The 13434-nt window shown below is 43.4% G+C and overlaps 2 protein-coding genes across 2 annotated transcripts in view; both read right to left on the bottom strand.

Moving 5' to 3' along the window:
• Positions 1-6: 6 nt before the first annotated feature.
• LOC116306792 (G protein-coupled receptor GRL101-like) lies at positions 7-3050 on the bottom strand. The gene is made up of 7 exons (XM_089038862.1): positions 2995-3050; positions 2375-2446; positions 1966-2043; positions 1627-1912; positions 872-1472; positions 629-747; positions 7-432 (listed from the first exon to the last, which is right to left on the bottom strand). Exons 1-7 carry the CDS (start codon positions 3048-3050, stop codon positions 331-333), a joined length of 1314 nt encoding a protein of 437 aa, XP_088894988.1. The 3' UTR covers positions 7-330.
• Positions 1769-13434, bottom strand: part of LOC116292361 (uncharacterized) — a 42429-nt gene continuing 30763 nt past the window's right edge. Inside the window, exons 26-35 of the mRNA XM_089038990.1 lie at positions 4921-4947; positions 4736-4844; positions 4030-4101; positions 3664-3735; positions 3498-3569; positions 3333-3407; positions 2995-3066; positions 2764-2835; positions 2375-2446; positions 1769-2043 (exon numbers count right to left, since the gene is read on the bottom strand). Coding sequence (XP_088895116.1) covers positions 3356-3407; positions 3498-3569; positions 3664-3735; positions 4030-4101; positions 4736-4844; positions 4921-4947 — 404 coding nt within the window. The 3' untranslated portion in view covers positions 1769-2043; positions 2375-2446; positions 2764-2835; positions 2995-3066; positions 3333-3355. The remainder of the gene's footprint in view (positions 2044-2374; positions 2447-2763; positions 2836-2994; positions 3067-3332; positions 3408-3497; positions 3570-3663; positions 3736-4029; positions 4102-4735; positions 4845-4920; positions 4948-13434) is intronic.

Genomic DNA, 13434 nt, shown 5'->3' with positions numbered 1-13434 from the left:
AAAAAGTTAATGCAAGACTTTTCTATTGCTTTATTGATTGTTCATTAGTTTTATTATCAATGAAAGGTATGACGCTCTTTCACGACTTACTTACAGGAAAATGGCGGGAAAATCACGTGACCCGCTGATTTATATAACACAATGAGGTATCTTATTTCCATTCATTTCATAAGAAATATTTCAGTAGCTTTTATTTTTTTATAAGTGAGATTTACGAAATAACCTTTGAGTAAATATCAGGAAGTTAAGATCCTGTGTGGTCCATTTTGTCCTTTTTCAAAAAGCTTCTGTGTTTTTCTACGAATTTCTGATGTCATTGCGTTATGCTTGTTATAATCTCGTATCGAAAGACATGTTGTCATGAGCATGTGGAAGGGACACTTCATGTTGTTGGGATGTGATTTGGACCGACAGTTCTTGTACGTGGTCATTCTGAAACATCAAGAAATAAGTTGAAAAGCTGATTTAGTGATATTTTCCATGATAACGCAGTATGTACTTGTTGTTCAAATGATATTAATAACGTCATCTTAGAATAGCTTTGTGTAGTGATGTATTGACAATAGGTCTTTTGCAACAACAGGTCACGTGACCAATTGTTGCAACAGGCCTATCCCAATGCGTTTACCTCGTTCTTTAATCGAGAAGTCAATGAAGACTGATCAGCGTTAGTTGTCTTCTTAAGATACTCTTGACTTTCTTGCTTAGTTTTGCTCCTGGAAGTAACTTCTGTGGAACATCTTGACGCTTCAATAAAAATCAAACGAATTTATTAATACATTGAATCTTTATCAGTAAGACGTATCCGTGACATGACGTCACGGGGACCATGTTCGCGTGCATCGATAACCAAGTGGCACAGCGGTATTACCTTTGCTTGTCTGCCACTTGGTCTTGATCGACTGCATCTTCTTTATAACTTGTGGAGTAGAGAACGTATACAAGATAGGATTGATTGATGAATTGATGGGAAGAACAAGGACAGCAACCCAGGCGTACACTTCACCAGTAGGATCTTGAAAGTTTCCCGTGAGAGAGAGCACGCTGAGTATGACAACAGGAATCCAGCAGCAGAAGTCTGTTAGGATTACAAATGCAAGTCTTTTTCCCAGTGAGGATTGCGAGGTTTTAGATGAACGTACGCTTTTTGCCGACCTTTGGACTTTAAGGAAAATAGCAATGTATGCAAGAAAGATGTAAACAAAAGCTGCACCGTTGATCACGTTAAACACTGCTATGGAGTATTCCCATCCTGCAGGGCGTTCAGATGATAGCTGTAGGGGTAAACAGACAGTTGAACGACCATAGAAACTGAACCCTGATAGTGTGTCTTCAAAATAACTTGGAATGATTAAAGGAACAAAGGCAACGATAAAACCAATGATCCAGATACACAAACAGATGATACTGGCTAACCTGAGGCTTAACCTCCTGTGAGAAAACTCGAAAAGAAAACTTTGCCCTATCTGTTGCTATGGCAACTAACACCATGACTGACACTTCACTTGACAAGGTCGAGATTGCACCTGCTACTTGACACGTGATTCCAGACCGCCATTCTACATCGTGTTTGAAGTATTCTCCTTTCCATAGGGTATGTTGTATTGCAATCATTAATAGATATACCCCCATGAGGAGGTCTGCTAATGCGAGGTTAGACAACAGGAGAGACTGGACACTAAACTTTGCTCTTTTTCTTTTGGTCTTCTGTCTGCCATTTATAGCCCACCAGATTATCACGACGAGGTTACCAAACGATGCAAAAACCCCTTGGATCCAGATAACTAGCTGTATAACAACGCTTTTGAGCATGTCTTCACAACTTGAGAAACCATTGCCCGGAGACTCGCATGATTCCAGGCCTGGAAGAGACTTCTTGGCATAGCAACACAGAATAAAGCTGTCTAGCGTCCTACAAAATACCAACACGTAGATCAGAAGCCTAGTTTAGCTTATCAAACTTACAAGTGTTTTAAGTTGGTCAGGTAGTCAAACGCGTCTTGAGGAACTGTTGATTCCTTGAGGGTATTATTGTGAAGTGTTCTGCAAAGATGAAGCAAAATAGATTTATTTTTTGATTCGTGCCCAGTTCATCGAACTTGTATGAGTTAGCGAACGTGATACATCCTGGGTAAACCCACCCCCTCCCCCCCCCCCCCCCCCCAGTCATTTGTTAAATTGGGTTTCCTGAGAGGAATGCAGAAACGGAAGCTTTTCTCTTCCATCATCCATGCATTTTTGTCTAATCTCACTGCACCAGTGATGTGTCATTTGATATAAGACGGCAAAATGCATCATGGATGAATCTCATTCGCTATATTTTATAAAGAGGTCACGCTTAATACCATGGTTTATGAACACAGTTAAAACTCACAAGTTTTCAAGCAACATAAGTCCCTCGAAGGTATACTTGTTAAATGATTGAAGCTTGTTGTCATGAAGGTTCCTGTTCAAGAAGAAATAATATGCAAAAAAAGATGAATGGAATGAATCACTTGTTTATCTATTTCCCTGAGAATGATAAAATATTCGTTAATGCCTGCGTATTTTCATATTACAGTCGGAGACTTTTAGATCTTAAGAGATTTGCAAAATCTACGACGGCGACTTCAACGTATACTGCGAAATCGGGCGTAAATTCTATTCTGGTCAACATGGCTGATGTGAGGTAAACACCCATCGGATTTAATATTCGACGCCATCTTGAAAGATAACCGCGCATTACGCTTTCTCCGTGGTCTTAAAACTGGGGTCTTTACTTACAAAGATTTTAGTTTATGCTGGTGAAAGAAGAACCCGGCAGGAATATTTTCCAAGTGATTTTCATGAAGATAACTGAAAAAAGGGAGAAAATTAAACCAGTTTAGGGAGAACGACATGTGATGTGACGTGCAGACGTGCAAACATATTGACCATTTGGCCTAGTTGATCGTACAAGAATGAAGACTGACAGCTGTTTAGACTTATTCCATCGACCTGCAGCAGATAACTTACAGGTATTCGAGTTCTTTGTTGGTTTTAAAGGTTGTCAAGTCAAGTTCTTTTATCATGTTGCTACGAAGACTCCTATAGAAAGCGAAAATAAAAATTAATGACAATTAAGAGAAATACAGAAGAAAAAGCAAACAGCTGTCGCTAGAGTCTGGGTTGCTCAAGGTGTCAGCAAGTTGATTGCTGACCAGTAGGAACGCAGGGGTAGGGACAAGATTGTTATTGTATAAGTTGAAAGTGGCGCAAGCACGTACTCGTCTCTTGTGTTTGATCTCGACTGATAGCCGTTCCTCGTAGATTTTTATTTAAGTGTGTTCAAACTAATAATAATAGTCACTTACAAAACGCGAAGAGAAGTGAGATTCTAGCGGAATGTGCGACTTTCCACAGTGGAAATCAAGTTTTCTCCACAATCTCTAGAAAAAAAAGGAAATGTGTGAGAATGTGTTAGATGTACAGTGAGTGATGGATAAGGTGTCTGACAAACCGAACCATATCACACTTACAAGCTGTTTAGTTTTGGAAGATCAACGAACGCATACTCGTCGATATGTCGAAGAAAGTTCCTGTTGATCCGTCTTGAAAGAAAAAATGTTGGTAGATTAGAACTGACAGATCCATACATGACCAGGATGTAGGTGAAACTAAAATATGGATCAAGAAAATACTTACAAACCCTCCAGTGACTCCAGATGAACGAAGGATCGTTTTTCTATCTTTAGTATTTTGTTAAAGCTCAAATCTCTGGTAAATAATACATTCACACAAAACACATGCCAGGTTAGTATGCTCACGCGCGCATTCAGGCCACGAGACTGAAACATCTTTGGGAGCTGTTTCCATAAAGGTAAGATGACCCTTTGGTAGGGAAACAAAAGACTTGTCTTGCTCCATGTCAACGGACTCTTAGTGAGTTCCGCTATTTTTGCGCACACCACAGGTATCCCAACAAGAAAATCGATAACAATTAACCAAAAGCGTATTATTTAAAAGTAAATGATTTTTATTGCAAGATATAGGAAGATATTGTGTACTTACATGAAGATCAAGTAACGTAGGTTGAAAAAAGACTCGGTTTCCACTTGAAATAAGTGGCTGCCCGAAAACAAGCTAAACAGTAAAACAGAGGCATTAGGATCTTGAACAGAAAATACTGCATTATTAGATGGACGGAATATAAGGAAAACCAAGGTCAGTATACCATGTTCAGCTGATACTTGTATATTATGCTGGTTGATGAAACCCACAATAGGACCCTTAAGATGCGCTCAACTTTTATTAAGAGTAACGCAGATATCAAAAGCATGAAAAGTTATCACGGAAATCATAGGTTTTCAGTAAAGCGGCGTATTCCAAAATGAGGTGTCACTTATATACACATTGACCTTAACATTGCCTCTTAGCCAATCAAATCTCATGATGAACGTGTTCAATTTCGTTTTCCGAATGTTCAAAGAGAGAGAGAGAGAGATAGAGAGACTAGTAACGATATAAACGCGCATGGTTTTGTGGCCCCGAATGAAGGAAAACGAACAGGGACGTTTAACAAGATGGGTTCTTTAATTCATTAGGTGGAGAGCAGGTATAATACCATATTGACGACTCTTAAATCTCCAGTGTATACAGGCTTAGCCTCGAATACAGAAGTTGCTCGTTTAGTTATTCTAGATTCTGCTTTTGTTTACTGATCTCAGAAGTGAGGCTAACGCCGCATGACTGGAGTTTTAGAGTCGATAATACGTACACCAAGCTGGTTTCCCTTGGAAGCCGATCTGGAGTAGATCGTAGTTGCTGTGACGATATGATGATCTCACGGTTCTGTGTTCTTCGACAGACGCAGTCAGAGGGACAATCTGTTATGATGGAAGTATGAAGAGTATGAAGAATGAATGAGAGGGGAAAAACTCGTACTTATGACTCCAAGCTTACCTTGAACACAGTAAGTACCTTGAGTGTCTAAAATAAAACGGGTTCGAGAAAGATTGATTAGTATCATCCATGATTGACCAGGGTGCAAGCGCAAAGATCAATGTACGTGTTGTATAGTGTGTTTAGTCAAGGCCCTGTCTTTCGGTGCCGTTAGTCGGAACACTTTTTTGGAGCTCCACTTTTTTACGTTTTTTTTAACCGCTGACACATCGGATCCTCGCCCAGATGGGCCTCTTCCCAAGTGTTGGCTACGGACCTGTAAGGTTTTCTTACGTTTTTGGGAAGTAGTTCCGGATTTTCTCTTGTATTTGTCATTTTCTGTCGATCGGTCGGTCGATCTTGAGTAGTATAGGGAATGGGGGTTCCAGCGCAATCTCAACACGGGCAAGATCCGTGTCAAAAATCCACCTACGGACGACCCCCACTCCAAGTGTGGTTGAGGGCAACAGCGCACTTAAATATGTTAGTCTATATATGGAGTGCGAAGAATGTAAAAGAACTTTTAAGAAAGAAGCGGATTTGAAAAAGCATTTGAAAATGAAGACGAAGTGTATGAGCAGTTATGATTGTGGATGTGGTAAGAAGTTTGAGACTAAGGTTAAATTGTTTTGGCATTGTCAGGACTGTGAGTACGACTACGACGACCTAAAAAGTGCTTGGTATTAGGTATAAAATATTTCCTATTATATAGATGGAATCCCAAAGCAACTTCAGCACGGTGTCAATACCCGGTAACGGTGAGATTGACGTTAGACAGTTTTGGCGTCAGTCAGAAAGGAAGGTTAAAAGGACTCTCCGAAAAGGTATAGAAGAATTAGGAGCCCTGAAAGCGAGCATAATGGTAGAAGTAAGTTTGTCAAAAGACGAGGTAATGACGACAGCAATGTTGCGATCAAAGTCGTTAGTGATATTAGAATCCACGAATCTGGATAGGTCACTCAGTGAAGCCTTAGAAGCAATAATGGAGTCGCTGTCTAACTACACGAAAGAAGGATCGGGTTGGACAGTAGAGGAGGTTGAAGGAATAGAGATAAGTATAGCCAGGTACGTACCCATACGAGGGGGGAGTTACGTACCGCTACCAACGTGGGTAGAAAGGAAGAAGGCTATTGTAAACGTGAAGAATGAAGACGATCGATGCTTTATGTGGGCAATCAGGTCTGCACTGTATCCAGCAGAGAAGGATCCCTGTAGGACAAGTAAGTATCCCACGGACGATTTAGAGTGGGATGGTGTGGAATTTCCCATGCAGTTGATAGACATCCCCATATTTGAGGAAATAAACGATCTAGCAATTAACGTTTACGGAGTCAGAGAGCAGACGATAGTACCGTTAGTTCTGTCAAAAAGTAAAGGAGAGCGCGTACATTTATTCTACCACGGCGGACACTACTCATGGGTTAAACACATTAGCAGACTATTCTACAGACATACTAAGCACAAAGGCAAAAAGTACTTCTGTGACTGCTGCTTGCTGTCATTTACATCCTTAAATGCCCTAAAGAAACACGATGAGATCTGCCGCGGAGTCGAAGAAGTGGCGCAACGGATCCAGATACCCACCAACAAAGAGCTTTCATACGCAGACCATCAAAAGCAGATGCAGGTGCCTTACGTGATATATGCAGACTTTGAAGCGTTGATAACTAAGGAAGAGCAGAAAAGTGGTGCCACGAATAAGGTGGGATTACACGAGATCTGCTCCTTTGGTTACATAGTAGTCAGATCAGATGGTAAAGCAAACCCTCCTGTGATTTACCGAGGTAAGAACGCAGCTAATGAGTTTCTAGAAGCATTGCGAGAAGAGGAGGGGGAGATTAGAGAACAATTAAGACGTCCAAAGAAGATGGAATTTACCAAAGAGAACCAGGAGGCTTTTAACAAGGCAAAAAAATGCCACATTTGCCAACATACGCTTCTTCAGTTTGGAAGACGAGCCAAGAAAGCGTGGGATGAAGATGGAAAGTATCTAGGAGAAGCTCATTTTAAATGCGGGAAGTATGCTAAGAAGGGGGAAAAGCCGGGAAAGCCTTCCACCCACTGCATTCATTGTCATAAAGCATTCGTTGAGGATTTCTATGTGGATAAGGTTAGGGATCACTGCCACATCACGGGTAAATACAGAGGAGCGGCTCATTGGAAATGTAATATAAACTTCAAAGTAAATCCAGACATGGAGATTCCGGTGTTCTTTCACAACCTCCGCGGTTACGACTCCCATTTGCTACTACAAGGAACAGACGGCTCCGACGTCAAATGCATACCCAACAACAAAGAGCGCTACATGTCCGTAACTGTGGGTAAGCTGAAGTTCTTAGATTCGCAGCAGTTTATGGCGGACTCCTTAGCAAACCTCGTAAAGTATAACACCAACTTTCCCATTTCCAGTCAATATGGCGCGGAAAGGAAAGGAGTCTACCCATACGAATACATGGATTCCTGGGATCGATTCAAAGAGTCCCTACCACCCAAAGATCGCTTCTACAGCACCCTAAACGAGTCCGGTATAAAGGATGAGGAGTACCAGCATGCGTTAGACGTGTGGGAAAAGTACTCCTGTGAGAACATGGGGGACTACCACGACATCTACCTAAGGTCTGACGTAGTGCTGCTTGCAGATGTTTTCCAAAGCTTCAGAAAGATGGCTATGGAATATTACGGATTGGATCCCGCTAATTTCTACACGGCTCCTGGGCTCAGCTGGAGTGCTTTGTTAAAGAAAACAAATGCGCAGTTGGATCTCCTAACGGAGTACGACATGTATCGGTTTATGGAAGACGGTATTCGTGGCGGCGTATGCGGACCCAGCCGACGTTACGCCCGCGCAAACAACCCCTTAGTAGAGCACGACCCAGAGAAACCAACCACATACATTTACTACCTGGATGCGAATAACCTTTATGGTTGGGCAATGTCACAGTACCTACCTGTGAGAGACTTCGAATGGGATCCAGTGAAGCCGATAGACTTCTACATGCAGGTAGGAAAGGAGGAAGACAAGGGTTACGTCTTAGAAGTGGATCTGGAGTACCCAGAGCGCCTGCACGACGAACACAATGAGTTCCCCTTAGCACCAGAAGCGATAGAGATACCATTTAAGCAGCTAAGTCCGCTGCAAAAGCAAATGTGCCCTGGTTACAAACCGTACAGGAAACTAACTATGAACCTGATGGATAAGAAGAAGTATGTGGTACATTACCGCAACCTGCAGTTCTACGTGCGACACGGAATGCGCGTAGAGAAGATCCACAGAGTCCTAAAATTCACGCAGGAACCCTGGATGCGCCCCTACATTGACTTTAACACGCAAAAGCGTACCGCAGCGAAAAATGACTTCGAGAAAAACCTCTTCAAACTGATGAACAACAGCGTGTTCGGAAAGACAATGGAGAACATCCGCAAGCGCGTAAGCGTAAAAATAGTCAGCACCAAAGAGGAAGCAGAAGCATACGTGTCACAGCCAGGCTTCGTTAGATACGTAGAAATGCTGAACTTCTACGTGATTCACATGAAAAGGGCAAACCTCTTACTAAACAAGCCCGTTTACACAGGCTTTACGGTGCTGGATCTATCGAAGCTGCTTATGTACGAGTTCTACTACGATAAGCTTAAGCCAAAGTACGGAGACCGCTGTCGCCTCCTGTACACAGACACCGACTCCCTAATTCTAGAAGTGCAAACGGAAGACGTTTACAAAGACTGCCTCCCCGACATAGACGAGTACGACACCAGCGGTTACCCGAAGGAGCACTTCCTTTACTCTGCGAAGAATAAGAAGGTAATTGGGAAGATGAAAGACGAAATGTTAGGAAAACCCATAGTAGAGTACGTGGGTCTGAAACCAAAGATGTACAGCGTGCTAAAGTTAGACGGCGTAGAAAAGAAAGCTAAAGGCGTAAAAAAGTACGTGGTTAAGAAGGACATTACGCACGAGTCCTACCTCAACGTATTACAAACACGCAAGGAACAGCGGCATAAGATGAACAGCCTGCGCAGCTATGGTCATCAGATACATAACGTCACGCAGGAGAAGGTGTCACTGTCTGCATTTGACGGTAAGCGATGGATGTGTGATGACGGAGTGCATACGATAGCATTCGGACATCACACGATAAGCAGTTCTTCCATGACGAACCCACGTGTGGGGCCATCGTGAAGATAATACAAGATGGGCTGACCCTTCTTAGCTATTACGCTTCGGATCTGGTAAGTTTCCAAAGACCAATTAGGATCCGTAGCTCTTTTGGATCCTCCTTCTAATTCACCCGGTCCGTAGAGATATCGGACTGTGACATTACCTAATTTTTTTTCATGGGGGAAGACCGCCCTCGAACTTCTGACGTAGGACTTATGTTCCACGTGTTTCTTTTTTATGGCATCCCTGGGTTTCATTCCCGTAGCCCTGGCCGCCTCGTTGTTCAAAGCCGCGACGACCCGGGGGAGCCTCTGAGTCCATTCCCTGTTGCGTTTGGAGGGATCTTCCAGCTCTTTCCAATACTGGTACCCAAAGAGACGCTCGGCCAGGGTCTTATTGAATCTTTCGACGATGCTCTGACCCCTGTGGTACTCTGCTTCGGCTCTCCTAATCTTAGTGTCGTGGTCTTTCAGGGTCTTGGTAACCACGCCCATGAACTCCGTCCCCGCATCCACTTGCAGCAGCTTAGGCCATTTCAAGACGCGCTTATAAATCCTACCTAGGGCTTCTGCGACTTCCCCAGAATCCTTGCTGGTTATGGGTTCGGCGTCCTTGTATCTGCTTGCGATATCAACTACGGTCAAAGCGTATCTATAGGTCTTTCTTCTTACCTTATCGTGCGGCAAGAAAAGCAAATCTGCCTGATGAACTTCATTAGGGGTATTTACGGTAAAGCTGGGCCTGGGAATGTACTTAGGCACGGGAAGATAAACCTGCCAGAGGGTTTGTTTTCTTAGCCAGTTCTTAGCCGTTTCTTCTGATACCCTGGCCGCGGTCGCGAGTTTCTTGATGGCCGACGCTCCTTTCCAATAGCCCTCAGGCCCATAGTAAATCCTTTTGAGTTTGTCCTCTACGCGGCCCATTATATAAATTTGATTCAAGCGAAGGATAGGACAAGATTGATCTTGCGTCCGTTAAAATCCACCGTCTTTCCGTCCACCTTAATGGTGATGTTTATGCTTTCTACCAAATTAGACAAGTCATAGCTCAAAGAAATGGGAGTGTATTCTACCAGATCGAATGGATTACCTTTGGGCAGGAACTTAGACATAAGAGAAGACTTTTCTCCATTGTTGTAACTATGGACCAAGTCGCAATAGACTTCGTAAGAGGATGCGACTTTCCATTTCACAGGTATGGCTGTGTTGGTAATCGTCTTGCCTGAGGCACATAATAAAGATCCCAATGGGTCAGACTTTCCAAAAGTCATTGAATAATTTGACATATTATGTTTGAGGGTCATTTCGTGCGGCAATCCTGTGGTGAGAGTATAACCGTGTTTTGCTAATTCCTTGGCCAGTGTGATTGGTGTATAATGTCCATCGGGCAGCAATACGGCTTGATAGTTAGATCCTCCTGTATGCTCAGTGACTATGCCCCTAATCAGGTTATACCAAGAATTGTACAAAGAGCAACTTATGAGCCGAACCTTATGGGCTTTAATGGGGGGATTTAAATAAGTGGTAAAGTTATTTTTATCGCTTTCCAAAAAGACGATCATATATTACAGGGGACAAGTCCCCTTCGTTAGAGCAGATACGCCAAAGCTACGCCTCCCGCCAGCCCTGCGACTCCTACGAAGACCAACTCATTGTCTTTTTGTTTCTTAGAAGGCTGGTAGTAATTCTTGAACTGAGGCCTTTTCAACCCCGTTAATGCCGCGGGGTGTGCTTGCGCATAGAGCTTAAAGGCGTAGTCTGTGTTTTCGAAGTTCTTATCCGCCTGCATCTTTTCTTGGTAGTTCTTATCCAACCAATCCCTGTAAGCTTGTCTTTTTTCATTCCAAGCCGCCACGTCTCGCTGATATCTCTCCAGCGCTAAGTCGTGTCTCTTCCTTTCGGCGGCTAAATCTCCGCTGCGATCACCTCTGACCAATCTATCCAAATACTGACCACCATAATTAGCTCCAGTGAATGCTAAAGCTGCAATAACTCCACCTGCGACCACGCTAGTCATTATATATTAGAAAATCACACCGTAGGTAGGTACTTTTCCTTCTGTAGGTAATTCTTTGCCATGATAGCCCCGCCTACGGCAGCGGTCATTTTAGCAAAATTAGCGAAGCTCTTGCTTGGGTCTTCAGTAAAGTCTCCTTTGAGCACTTTCTTACCTACCCAACCAATACCCGCAACGATGGAAGTAATGATAGCTGCTTCTTCAACAGTTTTCAATAACGCGGTCGACATTATATTACAGAGCGAGAAGGTTATTACTCCATTTCAGGGATCTTACTTTTTCTAACGGGCGGCTCCGTAGGCGTGTAATGCGCTGGCTCCAACTTTACTTTTGGCTTTGCTGCCCGCCATTGTAAGTAAAGGCTGCCTGCTGCTATAGCGACTCCTAACGCGCCAATGACGTATCCCGGATTCCAAAAGGATTCCTCTTCTTTTTCCTCCACCTTTTCTTCTTTTTTGGCTTTGTTCTTTTTATTCATCTCCGCGAGCTTCTTTCCGGCAGCGACTCTGCCTGGAGATTTAGCCTTGGTAATCTTGGTATCTTCTACGGGTGGTTGTTCTTCGGTGCCACTCATCTTATATTAAGGGACTTGAAGGACTTGACAAGTAACTTGAGAATGACTTGACAATGACTTGGCAATGACTTGACAACGACTTGACTAAGTACTTGAGGTGACTTGACAACGACTTGACTAAGTACATGAGGTGACTTGACAACGACTTGACTAAGTACTTGAGGCGACTTGATCAGGTACCTCAGCAAGTGCCGCCTGGAAGACCTTTTCGACTTCTCTGTCCTTCTTGAAGTCCTTCCAAGACACCAGTACCTCCTTCAAGTCAACGTGCTGAGCCACGTGCAAAGCCGCAGAGGCGACTGCCATTAACTTACCGCACTTCAAAGACAACCAGCCGCAGGTTATCTTAAGTTCTTGAGCGATGACATAGTCCTCGCTTATGTCCTTCTGTAGTTGCTCCACGTCGTCTATGGGCAGCGCAAGTCCAAGCAATTTAGTCGCAAGTCGAATAGCTGAGTCTGCTACGGCGTCCGTGGTCTTACTTGCAAGGGCGGCCTCGTACCTCTTGTGGAACTTCTTAACCTCCTCTTCTGACAACTTATTAACCTGCTCATGGGTAAGTTCCTTGCCTATCATTTCTTTGCACTTCCCAGATGACACAAGGATGTTAAGTTGTTCCTTGAGGTTACTTTCGTCTAACTGTGTGGGGACTTCATCTAAGAGCTGCTCAATGTCCATATACATTAGGAATCATAGATTCCAACCGTGTAGGGAAACCTCAAAGAGAAGATCATCTTGGAATGTTGGTGCGTTTTTAGGTGCCGCATGTATTCGTGTAACTGTTCCTTGGATATCTCACCGCCGTAGTCGCTTAAGATGGTTTCCAGGTCAGACTTACTTGGAGTATAAAATACTACGAGAGAGCCTATGTTTTCCCTAAAAGGCTTAGAGACGCTAGTAAGCTGCTGCGAGAGCAACCAAACGCTGATATTGTCATGCCTACCGCTGAAGGCAAGCTTCACTAATTCGGAGGTGCGCCTTTTTACGTCGTCCCCACAGGCAATGTCATCCAATATGAGGAGCGTCTGCGTATCTTTAGGGAATTGCTTATGCCAGAACTTCAAATGGCTGGATAACTCGTTAGGGTCTAAGATATCTACAAAGAAGTCGTCATCTTTCACTCCTATGCCCGTCCAGGTGCGGTTATTCACGTAGGTGGGGCATAATAGCACGATGTAGTCGAAGCGGTATCTAAAGGGTCCTAATAGCTGCTCTACCACGAACTGGGTCTTTCCGCAGCCGGTGGGTCCTACTATCAGAGCGTTACAAGGCATGTGATCTGGGTTCATTATATTTTAGAAAATCACAGGGATTTTCACTAGTTGCCTTTTTCCCTGATATATATGGAGCCAGTGGAAGCAGTGCAAAGAATTGTCGCCGACGCAAAGGATAAAAGAGACACCATAGAAATGCAAAGGGAGGAGATCGATCGGTTAAAGGAGCGCGTGCAGGAATTGTACGATGAAATGTGCGGTCTGAAGCGTGCAGAACGGTTTGGCGCGCTGGTGACGATGGCGACGTGGGCTAAGGAGTCCGTTAAGGACTTCATGCGATATCCCCCGTAGAATGTTAACAATAAGGTTAAATCTTTGTTAAGGATGCCTGGAAACTATTTAAAAAGTGTCTCAGAATGTTGACGTTTAGGTTAAATCTTTGTTAAGGATGCCTGGAAACTATTTAAAAAGTGTCTCAGAATGTTGACGTTTAGGTTAAATCTTTGTTAAGGATGCCTGGAAACTATTTAAAAAGTGTCTCAGAATGTTGACGTTTAGGTTAAATCTTTGTTAAG

This window comes from Actinia tenebrosa, unplaced genomic scaffold, assembly GCF_029948245.1.
Source record: "Actinia tenebrosa isolate PJP-AT-01 unplaced genomic scaffold, QUT_ActTen_1.0 PGA_scaffold6__47_contigs__length_16458017, whole genome shotgun sequence".
Lineage (NCBI taxonomy): Eukaryota > Metazoa > Cnidaria > Anthozoa > Actiniaria > Actiniidae > Actinia > Actinia tenebrosa.
Note: the sequence above shows the minus strand (reverse complement) of the source record. Positions and strands in the feature narration are given on the sequence as shown.